The sequence below is a fragment of the Oncorhynchus tshawytscha genome, linkage group LG06 (assembly GCF_018296145.1).
Source record: "Oncorhynchus tshawytscha isolate Ot180627B linkage group LG06, Otsh_v2.0, whole genome shotgun sequence".
In the NCBI taxonomy this organism is placed as follows: domain Eukaryota; kingdom Metazoa; phylum Chordata; class Actinopteri; order Salmoniformes; family Salmonidae; genus Oncorhynchus; species Oncorhynchus tshawytscha.
The window spans coordinates 48135449-48157536 of record NC_056434.1 but is presented as its reverse complement, the minus strand read 5'-3'; the positions used below and the strand labels follow the sequence as shown (position 1 = coordinate 48157536).

Sequence of the window (22088 nt, the reverse complement as noted above, 5' to 3'; positions counted from 1 at the left end):
TGGTGTTAGTCTAGATATAGCATTAATCCAATCAATAACAGTGCACATCAAGCTACTTCTAAAGTTATAGATCTATTCTATTCTACACTGAAACACAACCCCGCCAAGCCGCACTGCTTCTTGACACAATGCACGCTTAACCCGGAAGCCAGCCGCACCAATGTGTCTGTGGAAGCACAGTACGCCTGGTGACGGTGTCAGCGTGAATGCGTCCAGCCCACCACGGGAGTTGCTAGAGCGCGATGAGACAAGGAATTCCTGGCCGGCCAAACCCCCCCCGCCCGGCCAATTGTGGGTCTCCCAGTCTCAGCCGGCTGGGACACAGCCCGGTATCGAACCAGGATCTGTAGTAACGCAGCTAGCGCACTGCGGTGCACAATCTTATCGGAGATTATTTTTCCTTGACTAATTACACTACTTGACAGACAAGAGAGCCACGTCAGATGCCTTGAGGTGCAGGGTTCTCTACACTTGTAAAGTGTAATCATGTGTAACACCTTTTAATAATTCCACAGTCAGAACTAAGTAGGCTACGTTTTTATAGCCTACATCATCTTTCTTGGCAGCTGTTGCGTGTCAGAAACCCCATTATTATTGTTTTGGGTTTAGTGGTGTACAGTCTCTCCTGCTCTTGTTCTCAGTCTCTCTTTCACCGACTCTGAACACTCTCAAACATTCATCACTCAAATCTGCTATTTCAAATATTTTGGTTTTGTGGGATTCTCTGCTTCAGACAATGTCATACAGTTAAATCCATCTAGTCGATTATCAAATGTTGTGTTGATTTGCTGCAGCCAAAAGAGCTTTTAACGTTAGGCGACAGGTAAACGCTAACAGGGTTTCTCTTTTTACGTATGACTTTAACAGTCATTCAAACATATTCCGTTGTGCCGTTTCGAGTCTAAACAACGAGTAATTTAAACTTTAAAGCACCACATTTTTTTTTTAAATCCCGGGGAAAGGCAGTAAAGAACTAATGAGTCTGAACGTACAATAACTGACCAACCGTCACCAATGTTTTACCAATGTTTTATGTTTTTGTTTTGAAGCCTGAAGAAGGATCTCCTCTCAGTTGTTGTCTAATGAATGTATGGGTCATATTCAGTGGCATATGGCAAGTAGGCCCTCTCTCTTATCGCAAAGTAAGAGAACCAGATAATCTAGGCCATAAAACAGTAAAAAGTTGTAAACGTATGAGGCATGCTTTAGCGCACTTTACATCATTTGTTTTATCATCTGGTCAACTAAACTCCTGTAGTTGACCTGGAATAGGAATTTAAAGGAGGGTTGGAGAAGTGAGCCGATGCAAGAGCATGTTTGATGATGTAAATGGTGGTTGTCAATTCCACCCAGCCTCTTAACTCCTGGCTATGGGCCCATAGGGCTCTGGTCAAAGGTAGTGGACTATGTAGGGCATAGGGTGCCATTTAGGATGTGCCCAAGTAGTGTAGGGAGCCAGATATGATAAATGATACAATGGTGTCTCTGTCGTCTTTTTCATGTGCTATAGGCTAGAGCCAGTCTCTTTTCAGTAGCTGCTCATTGCCTCTCTCACTGCAGGCTTATTGTGGGTCTCATGGGGGCCGTTTGTTTGTTACCAGAAACACAAATCATCTAGAATACTTATGAAAGACTAATAACTTGTCCCGTCAAAAGACTTACTGTATACACACAAAGTACAAAGAGCCTCTTGATTGGATTAGACAGGAGATTTTGGCTTGACAATGTTATTGGCAACAAAAAGAAACACTACACATTTTGCTGTGTAATGGTAATGGAAGAGAGTGAGAGATGGTTCAGACTTGGAATGTCACCAACAGGCTTTGGGGCCATTATCATAAGTTGAGTCGAGAGAAAGAGAGAGAGAGAAAGAGAGAGAAAGAGAGAAGGAGAGAAGGAGAGAGGGAGAGAGGGGGAGAGAGAGAGAGAGAGAGAGAGAGGCAAGGGGGACAATTGGGCTCTAAAAATAACAAACAGCCACATTTAAAGTCAAAATTATTATTAGATTACCATTGATCTGTGAAAACCCACCCGACGCTGATTGCTTTTAAATTGAATCTGAAGCCTGATTGATTGTACGTATGTAATATAATTCCAATGGAAGAGGCTTTTGATTGACAGTCATTGTAATTAGCAGTACAGTTTCAATGAACAGGTTTTAAAGGGTGGCCCTAAGAACAAAAAATACATAATAGTGTCTGATTATGAAATGCAACAAGGATATATGTCCTTAAATTATTCCAGCATTGAACACATCACTATATACTTTTAAAAAGTGTCCATTCAACAGTTGAGTAAGATCTACAGTAAGGGGCTTGCTGCTGTTTGAGATACACGCACTGTGTTTCCACACATAGAATTTGGAATTAGAATGCTAGAATGGACATTAACCTTCTTATGATTGCGTAAAGGTCAGCCATCTTGGTCAGGGAGTTGGTCAACCAGTGTTTGCCAGTGCTGTGATAAGATATTGTGTAAAATAATGAATTTGAAGAATTTGTATGTCTCTTTAGCTAATCCACTCCATGTACTCTATGTTATGTGCCAAAGAGACTGGCCTTTCCTCTTCAAATAAGAACATAAAATCATTAACGTGCGTGAGGATAATCATGGATTTGATCCTTATTCGATCACCCTCACAGCTATCCTCTAATCACAATGATTATGCAAATTGTGGGACTTTTTACTCCACAACCATTTTTTGTTTTTCCGGATGAAACCAGTCTGTCAAAAGTTGCTACCTCACCTCTACATTTTAAAACGTAATACATACTCCAATTCCAACCCCAAAATACCTTAGACTTTGTTATAGATTCTAATTCTATTTTCGAGTAGCCACATGTCAAATGTTTTCCACACACATACAGTTGAAGTCGGAAGTTTACATACACCTTAGCCAAATACATTTAAATTCAGTTTTTCACAATTCCTGACATTTAATCCTAGTAAAAAGCCTTCCACAAGCTTCCCACAATAAGTTGGGTGAATTTTGGCCCATTCCTCCTGACAGAGCTAGTGTAACTGAGTCAGGTTTGTAGGCCTCCTTGCTCGCACACGCCTTTTCAGTTCTGCCCACAAGTTTTCTATAGGATTGAAGTCAAGGCTTTGTGATGGCCACTCCAATACCTTTACATTGTTGTCCTTAAGCCATTTTGCTACAACTTTGGAAGTATGCTTGGGGTCATTGTCCATTTGGAAGACCCATTTGCAACTAAGCTTTAACATTTGCAACTAAGCTGACTGATGTCTTGAGATGTTGCTTCAATATATCCACATAATTTTCCTACCTCATGATGCATCTATTTTGTGAAGTGCATCAGTCCCTCCTGCAGCAAAGCACACCCACATTATGATGCTGCCACCCCTGTGCTTCAAAGTTGGGATGGTGTTCTTGCAAGCCTCCCCCTTTTTCCTTCAAACATAACAATGGTCATTATGGCCAAACAGTTTTATTTTTGTTTCATCAGACCAAAGGACATTTCTCCAAAAAGTACGATCTTTGTCCCCATGTGCAGTTGCAAACCATAGTCTGGCTTTTTTTATGGTGGTTTAGAGCAGTGGCTTCTTCCTTGCTGATTGGCCTTTCAGGTTACGTCGATATAGGACTCGTTTTACTGTGGATATAGATACTTTTGTACCTGTTTTCTCCAACATCTTCACAATGTCCTTTGCTGTTGTTCTGGGATTGATTTTCACTTTTTGTACCAAAGTACATTCATCTCTAGGAGACAGAACACGTCTCCTTCCTGAGCGATATGATGCGTGGTACCATTGTGTTGATACTTGCATACTATTGTTTGTACAGATGAACGTGGTACCTTCAGACATTTGGAAATTGCTCCCAAGGATGAACCAGACATCCACAGGTACACCTCTAATTGACACAAATTATGTCAATTAGCCTATCAGAAGCTTCTGAAACCATGACATCATTTCAAGCTGTTTAAAGGCACAGTCAACTTAGTGTATGTAAACGTCTGACTCACTGAAGTTGTGATACAGTGAATTTTAAGTAATCTGTCTGTAAACAATTGTTGGAAAAATTACTTGTGTCATGCACAAAGTAGATGTCCTAACCGACTTGCCAAAACTATAGTTTGTTCACAAGACATTTGTGGAGTGGTTGAAAAATGAGTTCTAATAACTCCAACATAACTTCCGACTTCAACTGTAGCTAGCTACGTGTACCCTACTTGGACACCGGCTCCCCACAATTTCTCACTCTCCCACGCCAAATAGCCATCAAGCTAGGGCTCTTCGTAGGTCACGATTTTTTTACCTGGTTATAATAGCACTCACAGCTTTCCAAGAAAACCAACATTTGGACATTTATGGTCTGTTTATATATATTTTATAGGCTATTTATACAGTTAATGTATATAACACCTGTATAAACTGTATTTAATTTAATAGGATCTCAATGGTCCCACATGCCTGAGCATGCTGGTGACCTGCCTGCCTGCTGTCACTAGGATGTTGTGGTAGGGGTTGTATTCCCCAGACACCAAACACAAGAAAATGCACCAAAACAATGAGGGACTAACTGAATTTGTCCAATAAGAATCTCAAATTTTTGTTGCAAAATGTTTTCTATTTTAACTACTGAATATCCCCACTGGTGGTTTAGGTCACAGCTCACCTGGTGGGAGGGAGACATCACTTCACTGGTGAAATGAACAAAATAATGAAAATACAGGATTGTTCCTGCCCTGTCCTGTTCAAATCCATAATAATCTCACAATATTGGGTTTTGATAAGGTAGGATAGGTGTGCATGCCTGGTGTATGTGTGAGTGTGCACGTAAAAGTGATAGTAAGAGGAACTGAGAAAGGTAAGTCAGATAAGTCAAGAACTGTGTGAGGTTTAGCTTGAGATTTTGTGGTTGTTTTCCTCAACCTGCATCTGTTTCACAAAACCACACACACCCACCAGCCTATCCCCTAATGAATATGTGGTACGAGTTGGGTGAGAGACCCTGCAGCTGTGTACTCTCTCAGGCACCTCCACCTCCACCCCCTCAGCTCAGTGAGTCCATCCCAGTATGAGCTCAGACCAGTACAGTGTGTCATGAATTGTCCGTGCCCAGACAGGCTCCATGCTTGAGGAAAGGCTGAGCAACAGCAGCTAGATACCACCAGGCACCAGAGACTGACTGACTGGCACGCTGGCCACCTGGCATCCAGCTGCTGACTGATTGCCTTCAGCACCTGTCTGTGGGGTAGAATAAATATTATAGAAATAGAGAAGGAAATAATAGAAACAAAATAGAAAACACTATGTCATATAAACACTATGTCATATAAACACTATGTCATAATGGCGCAGTTCACTATTTCACATTATGTATTAAGTCCTTGCCCATAGAAAGTAATGGAAAACCATACTTACTTTACCAGGCTGTAGGTTTATAAACTTGCATTGACCAACACTAACTGTGCAATATACAGAGAAGAGCAGTGGGTCAATATTCTGCGACTGAGTCGTGATTACATAAGATTGTCCTTTTGGTCAATCGATGATGACATTATCAAATTGGACTTTGATTCTCAATTAATGAAAACAGATATGCTTAAAAAGCTGTTTATTTAAGACATTCTTCAAGGCGGGTGTGTTTTCTGCGAGTTACAAATTCTCTAAGGCTGGTGTGTTTGCTGTTTGCAGCAGTGGCTGTTGATTGGTGAATACCTGGGGCGTGAAGATGGTTGGAGTTGTCAACAAAGCAGCATGACAGAAGCTACCGGTAGTTTCTTTGAGAATATATATAAAGCAATCTGTGCATTTGAACGACAGCATAAATACACCCTTTTCACTTTTGCCTGTCAAAAACCGAATGACCACTGCTGCACATGCTGCCGCTGTTATGAACGGATCAGATTATACTATTTAGAATAAGCAGCCAGCTCATGAACGAACAAGTGGACCAGGAAGAATGCAACAAATGTACACATGTAATAAGTGAAAACACGTTATCTAACTGAGGATAGCTGGCTAACATAATGTGACAAGGTATGATGCGCTAGCTAGTAAATGTTCATTCTGAAATAACTTCATATTTCCGAGTAAGTCAGATATGAACTTAGAAAGACTTGAAATTGGCGTGGGAGATAACTAGCTAGCAAGCTACCAGCTAGCTATATCAAAAGATCGATAACTGGTTAGTTTTAGCTAAAAATGTACCAATCTATTTCTCGATGTTTCTCAAAATTACTGTATAATTTGATCATGCTTTGTGATACATCCAGTTTTATGCTGTTTTAGTCCACACAACATGTCGCCCTGTCACCTACAATAGAACCTGATCAACAGCATTAGGGGCAAACAATCAAATTGCCCACGCTTTTTTGTCCTACCAGATCCGCGATGAGAAGGTTCTAGCTAGTGTATCCCCCTGTCCTTCAACTCTTGTTGGATGTAGTTGACCGGTTTATCAGGTCCCAGGCTCCTGTGACTGTTATGATTTTTATTTGCAAGTTAATTACAGTTAGCTTTTTGCTTTAGAGCCATCTGTACCTGATAGAGAAGTTCTACTGTAGTCTCACTTGTGGAAGTAAGCTATCTGGCGCAAGATAACTTTTGGGAGGAAGGAGACTAGAGCAGACACAGAAGATCTGACTGAGCGGACGCACATTTGAGCAATGAAATCCTCCTATTTCATTGGGGCTGTTCCCCCTAATAGAAGATAGCTGGCAACACAATCCAAGCAATGTTCGCACAATGTTGGCAGTCACTGTGGGGCAAGTAACTGAACATCTTGTTTTTAACAATATATTTTTGAAACAGGCAAATTACACATTTACCGCACTTTTATGAGCATTTAAAACATAATCCCTACAAGGTATTTTTTTGACCAATCACAAGTATGGCGCTGCCCTTAACTCCCTAATGGGCGAGCCGCCTCTGGCTGTTTGTTCAAAATTCTCCAGGTCTGGTGTGTTTTCTCAGTTCACATATGCAGGTATTTCCTGGTAATAATCGGGTTGTTTTCTGTGGTAAATGTTAGTTTATATTTTGCATTAAGTTAATCATTAGTGAGGGGTCTCCAGTCCCATTTCTCTGTGACTTGTTTGGGAAAAACAACATTGCGTAGTATAGGTGTGTGCTTCTTGTCTGTTTGTGAGGTTGGAATTGTGTGCACACCTTACCTTATCTAAGAGCAGTAACTAGTGGAAATGTCTCCCTCCGCTTGCAACCTGTCTGTCTGAGGGAAAGCACATACTGGAATTGCCATAGCCCTGACACTGATCTCTGCTGTCTACCGCTCCTGTCCTCGTCAATTTCTCTTTTTCAACATGCCGTTACAAATTATATACATTCTCTTCAAATCACATATCTTCCATTTTGTCCTCCACACATCTAAGCAGGGATTTTGCAAAAATTTGGCTACTTTATTGCTTCTCAGAGGTCTTTGCCAATAGTCCCTAAGGCTCCACATGATACACTTGTTTAGTGTGTGATGTGGAGTAAAGGAGCTTTGCTCAGTTGAGCTTAGATATGAGTCAAGGGCCCAGAGCTGTTTTCTAATCAGTCACTTGCCTTTCCCCCTACTCGTTTACTTCTCTGCCTCTACCTCCACACAGTGATATCCTGCTTCCTGGTGGAATAGGTGCTATGTGGACACACTCGTATTTCAGCATGCACGCACATACACGAGGCACTCTCCTGACCAGACCTCAACCCCCCCCCAACCCCCCCCCATCCCTTCTTAAAGTGTTGTCTCACTACCAGTCTGAGTTGGCTTCATGGATGTTTTAATCACCAAGGTCAGTGTAGGGGGTGGAGCAGTGGAGCAGTGGCGCAGAAACAACCCTCTGTGTTAGGCCAGCCGGTCTACTCCACCCTGTGGGCCCGGAAGCCCAGGCCAGCGTCCCAGCATGGACATGGTGGACTCTACAGCCCTATGGAACTCTGGACTTTGCCATGCAGTTGCATATGTCTCTAGCACTTTATTTTAGGGGTCCGTGATGAACCATTTATAAAGGCATTTTGAAATGGTTTGTTCATCGTTTATTAATAATTACTCCCACGTTTTAAAAAAAAGTCTTTTTGCAGTCCCTAGTCTAAAGTGAGCACTGTTTATACTTTATAAATGTTTTGAGTGAACAGATAAAAGATGGGCATGACATTGGTAGACATTCAAGCCATACCTGGTAAAAGAATATATATTAGGTTCTGGGAATTGCCAGGGACCTCCTGATACGATATTATCACAATACTTAGGAGCCAATACAATATATATTGCGATTCCCACGATTCTACATGTATTGTGAATCGATACTCAGTTTTTATTGCGATTTCATGTTCCAAAAATACTTCTTACTATATGTCTGCTCCAGAGAGACAAGAAATGTCTGCTACAGATAAACATGTTGGCTCACTATTTAAAAAGAAGATGGAGAACAAGCTATAGGATGAACAATACCAGAGTTTTGGCACAGTTACAGCCAACTAGTGCTAGCTAACGCTGCCTAGCAGCAAAACAAATCTCTCTATATATATTTTTTTTAACCTTTTACTGCAGTGGGCTAAATCAGGGTCACACAGAATGTTTCTTGGTGGTCTTAAATACATTTACTTAGAAGCAAAAGTATACACCTCACACACATAGTTATGCAACCTGGTCTCAGAACATTTCGTATTATTCTGTACCTAAATCCAAGACGATCCATCCACCATCCACCCCGACCAACCACCCTACTTTAGTTTTTTTTTGCCTTTAAGTAACCATCTGTCTTATGGAACCATACAAAACGTAACATTTGACTGCAGGAAAGCGCTACTAAATCTATACTTAGAGTCAAGGTATCAGTATACAGTGACTTAAGAGAGTACTCATACTTTTGACTTATTGTGTTACAGCCTGAATTCAAAATGGAATTAAATAGATGTGTCACCCATCTACACACAATATCCTATATTGACAGTGAATACATGTTTTATTATTATTATTATTATTATTTTTTAATGAAATATCTTATTTACATAAGTATTCACAACCCTGAGTCAATACGTGTTAGAATCACTTTTGGCAGCGATTGTAGCTGTGAGTCTTTCTGGGTGTCTCTAAGAGCTTTTACACAGTGTTTGCTCTTTTTGAATTGTTTTGTTCTCCATGCTCTGTCAAGTTGGTTGTTGATCATTGCTAGACAGACATTTTCAAGTCTCGCCGTTTATTTTCTCAACGATTTAAGTCAAACTGTAAGTAGGCCACTTACCACAAAGAACATTCAATGTCGTTGTGGTAAGCAACTCCAGTGTAGATCTGGCCATTATCGGGAATCAAGGTAAGACTGAAGTGCAGACTGTGTGAAGTAACAATGTTTTAATGTAACAACAGGGGCAGGTTAATTTATTTGTCACATTCTTTGCAGTTTTACTTTAGTGCCTTATTGCAAACAAGATGCATGTTTTGGATTTTTTTAAATTCTGTACAGGCTTCCTTATTTTCACTCTGTCATTCAGGTTAGTATTATGGAGTAACTACAATGTTGTTGATCCATCCTCAGTTTTCTCCTATCATAGACATTAAAGAAGATCTGTAACTATTTTAAAGTCACCAGTGGCCTCATGATGAAATCCTTGAATGGTTTCCTTCCTCTCCAGCAACTGAGTTAGAAAGGACGCCTCTATCTTTGTAGTGACTGGGTGTATTGATACACCATCCAAAGGGTAATTAATAACTTAACTAGACTCAAAGGGATATTCAATGTCTTCTTTTTACATTTTTACCCATCTACCTATAGGTGCCCTTCTTTGCTAGGCATTGGAAAACCTCCCTGGTCTTTGTGGTTGAATCCATGCACATCTAGACCGGTCAACAGTGAACTGATGATACATTGACAGAATGTGAGAGACTTTATGTTTCAGGGTTAGGTTTAGATGAATCGTGAACACATCTGAACCTTGGTTAAGATAACTTGATGAAATGGAAGGTGATTTAAAGTCCTTCCGGGCCAAGGCATGGTCTGACTCTGGCATCAGCTGATGCTAAACCCCCAGCCATTCCATTCAGCTACACTAAGCCACACACAATGGACCCAAGAGATTGTATCTGAATGTGTACTCAAGTATGGAGGGGATCGAATAGAAAGACACCCCCCCACCCTCCTACTCCAACCTCTCAATCCCTATCCTCTCAACCCTTGTGTGGTTTTTATCACCCTGTCGCGCTCCCATACAATGCACCAACAAACAGAGACCTAGGCTATCTAGCCAAATCCCCAGGACACCATTCAGATTGGGGCAGAAGGCTTTGATGTTATCCACCCCACTGGGGATTGGTGATCTCTGGCTGAATCATATTGCTGTTGAAGGAGGAAAAGGAAGGGAGGGCAAGCTCACACCTGAGTGAGCATGAGCTGTTTTTCTTGGAATTGAATGGTGTATTTTACGGTCAGAAAGCCCAGTATTTGGCCATGCATCTAATGGACTATCCCAATTCACTGCCAAGAAAACGTAGTCTTTGTGCATCAGGGATTGTGTCAAAAGAGAAAGATTTTGTTTTTAAAGTTGGGCTCCCGGGTTAGGGTTTGGTCGGGGTAGGCCGTCGTTATAAATAAGAATTTGTTCTTAACAGACTTGCCTAGTTAAATAAAGGTTAAATAAAAAATAAAAACAACCAGCATTTACTGGTTTGATGTATCCTACAATAGTCTCTGACAATGAACCCTTGAGCTTTTTTTTGGCAGTCGTCATACCGGGACTGTGACAATGTTCAGTCATGTTTCAGAAGAAGAGTAAGATGGTAGGTGATGCATTACACACAACTTCCTGTTTATATGCAGCTATAATACATTTACAGTCTAATACAAAAACCTATCCTGTTGGAAGATTTCTCCTCTGGCATTAACAGTACTGGGCCGGTATTCACAAAGTGTCCCAGAGGAGTGCTGATTTAGGATCACGTCCCCCCTTATTCATTATGATTCAAGGCAAAACTGATCCTAGATCAGCATTAACAGTGTTCCTGGATCTGTGCCCTGGAGAAACCAACCAGATGTACACTATTTAGATCATCATGAATTATTCTCACCTAATCGCTCTCTGTGTGTGTGTGTGTGTGTGTGTGTGTGTGTGTGTGTGTGTGTGTGTGTGTGTGTGTGTGTGTGTGTGTGTGTGTGTGTGTGTGTGTGTGTGTGTGTGTGTGTGTGTTGCCAACTTCCAGGAGTTTATGAGTGTGAAAAGGCAGTACAATGATGCATTGTTGCACTGCCGCCCATTTCTCTGGACTAGGGCTATGCCCATTGTTAGTTTGCCTTTTGTTGTGTGTTTTTTGTTTTACAGACATTATAGTATTCAGCTGGTGCAGAAATAGTTACAAAAAAAAATACTCAAAGCCACCACCACCTGCAAGTTGTCATGAAATAAATCTGAATATCATACGTATGATACGTTTGTGTTTGTTCTCTCCAAGTTTGTGCTGATTTTTAAACCTGCGTTCTCGTTAAAACACAAGTACACTATATGTACAAAAGTATGTGGACACCCCTTCAAATGAGTGGATTCAGGCTATTTCAGCCACACCCGTTGCTGACAGGTGTATAAAATTGAGCACACAACCATGCGATCTCCATAGACAAACATTGCCAGTCTTACTGAAGAGCTCAGTGACTTTCAAAGTGTCACTGTCATTGGATGTCACCTTTCCAACAAGTCAGTTTGTCAAATTTCTGCCTTGCTAGAGCTGCCCTAGTCAACTGTAAGTGGTGTTATTGTGAAGTGGAAACATCTAGGAGCAATAATGGCTCAGCCGCAAAGTGGTAAGCCACACAAGCTAACAGAAGGGGACCGCCGAGTGCTGAAGCACGTAGCGCGTAAAAATCGTCTGTCCTCGGTTGCAACACTCACTGCCGAGTTCCAAACGGCCTCAGAAAGCAACGTCAGCACAAGAACTGTTCATCTGGAGTTTCATGAAATGGGTTTCCATGGTCAAGCAGCCACACACAAGGCTAAGATCACCATGCACAATGCCAAGCGTATGCTGGAGTGATGCAAATCTCACCACAACTGGACGCTGGAGCAGTGGAAACGCGTTCTATGGAGTGATGAATCACGCTTCACCATCTGGCAGTACGACGGACAAAAGAAGGGAAGAACTAGCTATGTTCATATCCTGTGTCAATTAAGAAAACGAAGGTGATATGCACATCCCATACTTAATGCAGATGTTCAATGCAGATGTTGTTGTTTTTTATCTCAATATCAAATCATTTCTGGGTAACAATTAAGTAGCTTACTGTGATTGTTTTCAATTCAAATGGTAAAATTAGAAACAAAAATAGCTTCTTACCTAAGAGCAATTTCTCAAGCAAGAATTTTGTTAGGACTGTCTGGGAGTGGTCTAAGTGGGGAGCAGAAAAAAACACATTTATTAGCTGTTATTAGCAGAGAGGTTTCAAACTCATTCTTATTGGTCTATTAGCTAATGTATTGCATGGTGATGTCACCATGGAAGGCCAAAACTCCATCCCACCAAAACAGCCTGAAATTTCAGGCATTCTTTTCAAACAGCTCCTACACTACAAGGGCATTATCATAATTTTTTATAATTTCAACATACTATTCCAACCTCATAGTGTGGGAAAACATGTTTTTGAGTCCACTGGGCCATTAAGATAAATAAATTAGGCATGCACACAGTGCTCCCCAGGCCCTGCGTCAATGTACACTGATAAGCAACGCTGTCAGACCTAGAGCCAAGATACAGTGTATAGTTTCCTGACCCTGTTTACAACCCTTGGTTATCTGGTTCATCTTAAAGTCCCTACTGTTGGAACTGCTACTGGTGCTGGGGTCCTTCTGTGTTCCCCCCACCGTGTCTCATATACAGTTAGCTAAGGTCTTAATGGTTCAGTGTGTGGAAAATCCTTCTCCCTTTGCTCTGCGTTGGCCCTCCAAAAAATACAAAGAGAGAGCGAGAGAGACCAGACAGACACACACACACACACACACACACACACACACACACACACACTGAGAGCCCTAAACACACCATGCAAGTGGTAGCGGGATGGCCTGAAGAAAGGGGCAGGTTTTCAGACGTTTAACTTCACTCACCGTGAAGTCATCACTAAGTAGGCTCTTGCCAAACGTTTTGCTGCTCGCTGGCCCGGGTGGAATTGATTAGTCCAGACTACTACTGACTGAGAACCAGGAATTCCGTTTCAATTCGTTTGGCAGGAAAGGGCTTTAAAGCATGTCAGGTTGGATCTTGGATCTTTGAAAAGCAGTTACGCTCCTTTGGAATCGTGCATGTTCCCCATTCCAAGTTGGATATGTTTCCTTATTACTCATCAGGGAGCATTGGCCATTGACAACTCCTCTCCGGTGCACTCTGCTCTGGGCAGTTCCTTTTCATTACACCAGAGTCCATTACTGAAATGTAGTAGGAGACAGTGGGGTGGGTGGAAAGGATTCCCACTCGAAGCCCCTTCTATCTGTCGGTGGTTGGCCATGAATACGAGTGGATAAGCGCTAATGCTAATAATGTACGGCGGGTAAATGATGGGCGCTAACTCCGCACGTCCCGCTGGGCCAACACTAAATTATCCTCAATTTGCGTTGGTCTGTTTGGTCTAATTGAATTAACATGCTAGGCTGGCGGCTGCCTGCCGTGCAACAGTAAATATGTTGTATGGACTGGCTGGACTATCGGTCACAGAAAAGAGAAAGTCTTGGGCTAGTGAAGAATGTTCTATAGGTCCATGATGTTCCCTGTTTCCCTCCCATCGTCCGATATCAGTCATTGTTTCGATGACGGAGTGTAGCTACGTGCTGGAAGAAGAGCTCTGAGGATAGAAGTTCATCACAGTACGACCACAAATAATATCTTTGGCCCAAACTCTCTACAGCTCCACACTGCACTCCTCTTGCTATACGAGACCAAGCTTAAGGAGCAAATTATTAGTAACTGCATTCTTCAGCTTAGGGAGAGAGAGAGGGAGGTGCTGGGTCATCATTCACTCATCATTCATTCAGCCAGTGTGTGTGTGTGACTATATAGAGTATGGTACCCAAGGGTAGCTGCATTGTTCCCTGGCAGGATTCACAAAGGCTCCCACAGCCCCCCGGTCTGCGTTGACAGATAATTTGACTATTCAAATGAGCCATGGACACCAAGTTGTGCCTCAGTGACAGAGAGATAGAGAGAGGAAGAGAAAGAGAGAGAGAAGGGTGAGTGAGTGAGTGGAATGATAGGAGAGTTAAGGGAAGGTTGACAGGTGGAGAAGAGTGTGAACAGGGAGCGAGAGGGGAGGAAGAAACAATGGGAATGCGAGAAGTTTAGAGTGGGCCCTCTCACCAACAGAGGCTTTTAGACCCTGTACTTTTCTCCCTCAATGAACTGAAACGCTCGTTCCCAACGAGGTTTGGGTTTAACACTCCAAAACAGAAATGAATATTATTCAGCCTGACTGAGTTCCTCTGGCGTCTGTTTATATGATGTGCGAAGCTGTTCTCTGTCTGGGCTCAATGCACCCATGCCACCCTGGGTCACCATACCTAACCCATACACACACATTCACACACTAACCCCTAACTCTGCCTGGCATCCGGAGGGCACGCATCGCCCCCAGACCAGCTGCCCTCGGCGCGCCAGGGTCTAATCCAACCTTATTGTCAGCTTCTCTAATTCCCCTGACACAAACACACACACACACGTACCCATACACACAAGCTATGTATATTGTGTGGGGGCCTCTACACACACACAAACACACATATACGTACATGTGTAATTACTCACACACAACCCATCAACACCCCTTCCAGACTCTACAAAACATACATATACACACACCCCATTACACCCCAACCACACTTGCTCCCTAATAAGTACACACAAGCAACAGTCAGTGCAAGCTGTCAGGGGGCAGAGTTGTGTTATTCTAGTAAAAGGCCAGCTGACTTTGTGGAGAGCTTTGCTGCCCACTCAAGAAATCAGCAATAACAAAGTGTGTGTGTGTGTGTGTGTGTGTGTGTGTGTGTGTGTGTGTGTCTACCTACTCTAAGCAGTAGCCCCCAGTGTATTTTTATGACTGAGTGAAGTGAGTGTGTAGGTGTATGTCTACTATTAATAGTAACACAGCCCCGGGCCTCCCGAGTGGCGCAGCGGTCTGAGGCACTGCATCGCTGTACTTGCTGCATTACTACAGATCCTGGTTCGATACCGGGCTATGTCACAGCCGGCCACGTTAGCGAGACCCATGAGGCGACACACAATTGACTCAGCGTCTTCCGGGTTAGGGGAGGGTTTGGCCGGCCGGGATGTCCTTGTCCCATCGCGGCCGGGTGCATGCACGCTGACACGGTCGACAGGTGTACAGTGTTTCCTCCGACACATTGGTGCAGCTGGCTTCCGGGTTAAGTGTGCAATTGTGTCAAGAAGCAGTGCGGCTTGGCGGGGTTGTGTTTCAGAAGACGATCGGCTCTCGACCTTTGCCTCTCCCGAGTACCTACGGGAGTTGCAGCGATGGGACAAGACTGTAACTACCAATTGGATATGACGATAAAGGGGATAAAAATAAAAAAAATTATAAATAAAATAATAAATAGTAACACAGCCCCAGCCCAGTGGTTTTGTGTGTCGCTAGAGCCACTGGTGTGTCTGCTCTAAGGGAGCCTGGCCCGAGGGTCAGAGTAGGAGTATGAAAAGGACAATAGACCTCTCTCTGAGCCTTGTCTGTACCCAGCATGCGGATTACACACCTCTCTTGACTCTGGCAGGCCTCACACACACATACACACTCATGTAGACACACACACACTCACATGGGTCGCTAGCGGGCCCCGCGGAGCAGTTAAACACTGAGCCGCTGCTGCCATAGTAACTCTATCGCCTGGTCGTTGTGTTGCAGACAATGGCCGGTGGTTAAGTGTGGGGGAAAAAGGTGTACAGTGTCTCACATATCCCCTCGGCTTCTGTTTTACTGGACAAAAACATCTTCCTAAAACTTGGGGAAAGTTTGGAGACCCGAAACCAGTTGGGAGTTCACCTTCCTTTGCCTTAAAATGTCTCATTCAATTTCAAATCGGAGCCCCAAAAAAATTGAGAGCTAGAGAGACAGAGAGAGTAGAGAACGTAGTTAACCTCGCTAAGGAAATCGTTTGCCATGACAACAGCGTGACCATTCTTCAAGACTGTCTTGCTGCGTGCCAAAGAAAATCCCTAGGTCTCTAGGATAATAGCAATGGGGCTTCAAACACGACTTGTCAAAACACCCGTCCACTGTCCAGTTACGTCCCCTTGATCCTCAGCGTTACCTTCACAGATTTCCATGGAATGCTCCAGAACCCTTTCTCTTTCTTCGTCTCTCCCTCCTACCGCTCAGCGTTGCTTTTACAAACACTCCATAGGACCCTGTTTGTTTGCTATCAAAATAATCTCCCCTGGACCTGTTTTTGGAGCGGTTCTGTGGTAATCTCCATAGTATCCTGGCTTGATGACATCTCAATCTCGGGGAGTAGTAAGAGAGAGAGGTCCCAGACTTTGGACCATTTCCCATGGACTGTATCTCATGTGGTTTACTTGCGTGAGAGGTGCGGACAGCGGGAGTTATGATGGATCAAAGTTGTTGGCCGGGAGATTCCGGGCAAAAGTAAACACACACACACTGTAGACACATGAAATACGGTCCATCCGTCATCTGCCCCCCCCCCACACACACTATATCTTACCCACCTGATCTATTTTCACTCTAGGTAGTCAGTCCTCTCTCCTTCTCAGACGTCAGATATTATTCTCCTCTTCTGAAAGAACGATGAGGTTCTTGTAGAGTGAATCAACTCCGGCCTGACAGCTCAGCACCGCTGGCCCTCTGCAGTACAGCTGTGGCTTTTGGCATTACGTACAGCCAGAGATGTTGGCCAGCCTGAGCCTTGAGGATTTCCCTCTGTAGTTGTCTCTCTATCTATCCTACCCTTGCTATAGCCTTGGAGCTAGTTGTAGCCAGTCCAACCTGGTTTGGCTTATGATAGATACAGGTATAACGTAGCTTTGAGGCTGTTTTATTGTTTGTTTGTCTACCAGACTATCTTTTCACCTTGGAGCTAAACTCGCCTGTAATGGTCTACTCTGTAATGGCTGCTAGAGAAAAGCTGCTTGCGTGATTTACTACTCTCCCATTGTTCTCCTCAGCTTCAAAGCACGCCTTTGAGGTTTACCCTGAGACATTTCAGTGTTACACATCGCAAGCAAGTCACCCTGACATAATCCTCACATGTAGTACTTAGTTTACAGAGAGTCTCTCTTTGGGTGCTTCATTAGTTGGCTATCCCTCCCTGATTCACAGGCACCATCAGTCAGTGTGGTGAGTGATTGTAAGATCATTTGAAAATAAATGACCCACTTGACCTGCATCATTGTATACACTACTCTCTCTCTCTCTCTCTCTCTCTCTCTCTCTCTCTCTCTCCTCTCTCTCTCTCTCTCTCTCTCCTCTCTCTCTCTCTCTCTCTCTCTCTCTCTCTCTCTCTCTCTTCCCCCTCCCCCTACCATATGGGTTTTGGGCCAGTGTTGTGTTCCTTACTGAGTGTTGTGTCTGGGCCCTTTGGAGCGTACAGTGAAACAGTAGATGCTGCCAGGCCGGGCCAAGTGGAGTTAGTGGTAGGGGCCCCAGCCTGGATCTCTTAATCAGTAACCCTCTGCCTCTGTAGTCTGTAGCTAGCACCCTAAACTCTGTAGCTGGCCCCGCCTGTTTAGTCACGGCCCCCGCCTGCCAGCCTCGGATTTCATTAACTATTGATGACCGACTGGGGGGGGGGGGTCCTTGACCTGAGAGCTTGTCTAGCTTGACCACACCAGCCCCCCTCACCCTACCCCGAGCTTTCTCCACTTTAAAGATTGGTGACCTCTTCTAATGGTTTAATGACGATGACTTAGGTTACTTTCAAAGCAGAGAGTAGGGTGGCCAAGTGAAAAACTGCACAGGGTTGCCATTGCCAGACAGTGGTTCTGGAGAGTGGCCGAGTGAAAACAGGCCAGGCGCAAACACACTTACAGGGTGGAATTTTACTCTATTACTAATGGAGAAGACTCTTGCATGCCTATTGGGCGAGCTAGAGAAAGGGAGACAAATAGGGAGGGAGAAAAGCAAAAGGAGAGAGAGAGAGAGAGAGAGCAGTGAGCGTGTGTAATGTCATGGCAGCCGCACCGGCACGCATTCCCAATGTGTTTCCCATGAATTCCTGCCACGCACACAAACACACACACACACACACACACACACACACACACACACACACACACACACACACACACACCGTGCCAGCCACAACTCAGCTCTCCATTACGAGCAGGGTCCGACGAAAGAGCAGATGAGGAGGCTTAGGGAGCCCTGCTCTCCATCCCTCCCTTTTACCCTCATCTGACAGGGGCGTGCGGGGAGGTTGGGGGTCTTGGGAAGTACTGTGGCTCATCAGTTGAGACACTCAGAATGTAATTAGTTAAAAACCACTGGCTGTACATGACGTATTTCATGCAACCGTATGTGATCCACATATCTTATGTAGCATGTGTTTTCCTCCCCGTGTAGAGTTCGTCAGACAACTCGTTTGGCTGTGGGAAGCATGAGGAGGGCTACCGTCTGGAGGTGACCAGTACCATGGCCAGACTAGACTACTTCAGCGGGCAGTTCAGCAACGTCCTGCTCACCTCCATTGCCGTGGCGACTGCACAGGAGCAGACCGTGGCCAGCCTGGGCACCGCAGACGGACGCCTCATACAGGTAGGGGGACAGGGGGCAAGAGGGAGCACTGGCAACGAGAGGGGAAGTGTAACACTTTACTTAAACAGCCTTACGAGAGTGGGAGCAGTGAGAGTGTGAAAATCACACACTCACTCAATGCAAAGGAGGCAGCATGAATGAGTCCTTTTAGTCCAAAAAGTTCCTTGAATAGCAAAGGGTTGGTGCTGTAACCTGCTTACCCAAGAAAAAGGAGGAGGAAGAAACCAAACCTAACTTTGAATTATTCATAAACAAAAAGTCAATTGAGCTCCTGAGTGTATACAGAAGGCTCAAACCTGCAAAACTGTCTGTTGGTGCCGTGGCCAGGCAGCACAGTCTCCCTTTCTTATTGTGCATGTAAATGGGGCAGGACGGTGGTACGTGACCAGTGAAACCTGACATTTTGGCAACACAAGGAGCCGAGACACAGGTGGCAGCCAGTACAGGGCCAGGTTAGGAAACACCACAGCTGGGAGGAGGGTGGCTTCCTTCCTATTTGCTCAACACATGACCCCTGACCTTGCCTCGCCATGCTTCCACAAACCCTCCTGCTGTGTTCCGCCGTGTGTACCATCTGAGCGAACAAACCACGTCTGGTTTTGCCTATTAATGACAAGTACAGCCAATGGTGGATTTCACTTTCCCGCTTCCCATTTGTGTGTCTAGGCCCTCGGCGGCGGTCTCACTGTCTCCTAGAGTGGCAGGATTTACTCAGCAGATGGCTCAGTCTAGCCTGGTCCCAGATCAGCCAACATCCTGCCCATTTACATGCATAATGCATAACCGATCTTGGACCCGGCTAGGTTGAGTGAGGTCAGGTGGAAGTGGGAACGCTGACGGATAAGAGCTTTGGAGTGGTTGCTCTGTCTTGCATGTCCCTGTAAAAGGAAGCTCTGTTTGGCCTCAAACTCTGATGTTTTATGAGTACTTTCAGGAAATACTGTGTTGACAAAAAGTCACGGAGGAACGATGGGAACGGGCGAAAAAGTCGACGACAGCTGCGCGGAAGCAGGGTCATGAGCCGAACTGCCCGTTAATGGCAAGCGCCCTGAGCTTCGATGACACGTTCCCTCGCACAGCATTTCTCTCTCTCTCTCTCTCTCCACCGAGTCCCCGCAGCTGTTGGCATGTTTTTTTTTTCTCACTCTTTTTTTTTGTTGTTGGTGAAATTTCTAACCTCATTGTCTCGGGATGGGGGTCTGGGAAGGAGAGAGCAGGAGACCAGCTGTCCTGAGAGAGGGATACAGTGGACCTCATGGGGTGTGGGGGGGGGGACTTTAAGAGACGAGGTGAAGGTATGGAGAGATTGGTAGAATAGAAGACTTGTAGCATGAGAGAGAAATATGGGACCGAGTGTAGAAAAAAGAGGGAGAGAGAGAGAGAGAGAGAGCTTGTAAGGTTGAACGATTGCTTCTAGCTTATTAGAATCCTAGGAAAGGCCTCTGTCAACTGCCTTTCTTTCTGTTTAGCCTTTGTTCCCAGGGGAAAAATGCTCTTAGCACCAATGGAGAGAACAAAAGAGAGAGGGTAGGAGAAAGAAAGAGAACGATGTGCTGTGTTGTGCTGTGTCCCCGTGGTCTCTCCATTCTGGCTCAGGAAACCTCTCCCTATGGTTCAATATCACTGTGAAAATAGCACAGTGGCTGTGTTTATAGGCTAACCCTGTCTAATACAATAAGCTGTAATTCCGACCACTATTACCTCCGGAGAAAGAGACTAGGCCATTCAGTCTTTGGTTGTAGCTGAAGAGTGGAGCAGGAAATAATACTGTTCTCTATGAGAAAGGAGACATGCCATTCATTGACTGGCTGAAGTCTCTCACAAAGAAGACATTGGTTTTCAGCGTCAGTGTATCAATGCTCCAAGGTGCCTTGTCAACAAAGGACCTTGAAAACAGGCGTTAGTGTCCACGTCTGACTACCTGACATGACTTAAGACTAAGAGGGTAGCAGCCCCCCTCATACTCTTCACTGAAATGCAATGGTAATTTAAAGTGAGCACAGCTGACACGCACGTACACACCTTGCAGAGACACACACCTGGCGGAGGGCCATAGTCAATGAAGAGATAAGGGGAGATAGAAGGAGAGGAGGGGTGGGTGGGTGATACAGTGGATGATTTAAAGTCAACCAGGACATAACCACACTCTATTACAGCCCACTGTTATGTTTCACCCCAACCCAACCGGTTCTGAGCTCCAAGCCAAGTTACTCCAGGTGTGCGCTGCACTGCATCTGTGTGTAGGAATGTGTATGTCTGTGCATGCGTTTATGTGTGTGTATGTGTGTGTGTGCGTGTACAGGCGTGTGTGTATGTGTATGAATGCGTGCCTACGTTGACGTGTGTGTGTGTGTGTGTGTGAATAAGGCTTCTGAAACACCTCGCGACATGTCCAGGTACAAGATGCTCTCTTGCTGCTCTTTCTGCCTTCGGGCAATGTCTTTTGTCCCTCCGTCTCACTGTAGCTCCCTCCACCTCCATGGTGGTTAAGCTCTAATCTGCCAATCTGTCATCTCACTCTCAATATAGCAGCATTATTACCCTCCACACAGTAGTGGGAGTGGCTCGCCGGGCCCCTACAATGCCAATGGGGGAAAAAACACACACTTTGCATGTGACGTGAAACATCGTTCAGTGTTACTGTGTTAATAGTCCCTCACAACTAGATGACCTGGTCTGCACCACCAGATTCCATGGCGTTATCTCTTTGTTACTATATTCCATTCTATTGCAACCTTCAGTCTTGTACGGCACCCGATTAGTAGAAACAGCAGAAGATTGACTCAGCACTAAAAGGTCCTACGAAATCACCATGCCCAAGTTCGTGACAATTTTTTTTTCTGGATCAAAAAGGCTTGGAAGGGGCCGTGGTAGGGCCTGTGGTAAGGGGCGCGGGCGGCCTGGCTGAATTTCAGATGACATTTTAGAGGCCGTTATCTTGGTGGTGTAGAAACATTTTTGAATTTTTAAGCCAATTCCCTGCATTTTTACTCATTTCTCCATGGAGCTGAGAGAAATATTTGCAGTTTGAAAGCTAATTTCCTGCAATTCTACACATTCTATTTATTCTCCCATGGAGCTGAGATCAATTTTTTCCACTTTTAAAGCTAATTTCCAGTATTTTGCCATGGCTAATTCTGTGTTATTTTGCTCAAACATATTAACAAAGCCTATACTGCTAAATTCATTGTTTTGGTAATTGTCAATGTTCACTGACTGTCTAGCTTTTATTTTGGTGCCTGTTAGTTATCAAAGATTATATTATTTAAAGGCCCAGTGCAGTCAAAAACTAGACTTTGCAGTGTTTTTAAAAATATATATTTCCACACTATGAGGTTGGAATAATACTGTGAAAGACCACCTGAAATG

At 44.2% G+C, this 22088-nt stretch overlaps 1 protein-coding gene across 1 annotated transcript in view; it reads left to right on the top strand.

Annotated features, from left to right (window-relative positions):
- Positions 1–22088, top strand: part of LOC112252650 (hepatocyte growth factor receptor) — a 72711-nt gene that overhangs the window by 7152 nt on the left and 43471 nt on the right. The window contains exon 3 of the mRNA XM_042322762.1: positions 18528–18719. Within this exon, the coding sequence (XP_042178696.1) occupies positions 18528–18719 (192 nt within the window). The remainder of the gene's footprint in view (positions 1–18527; positions 18720–22088) is intronic.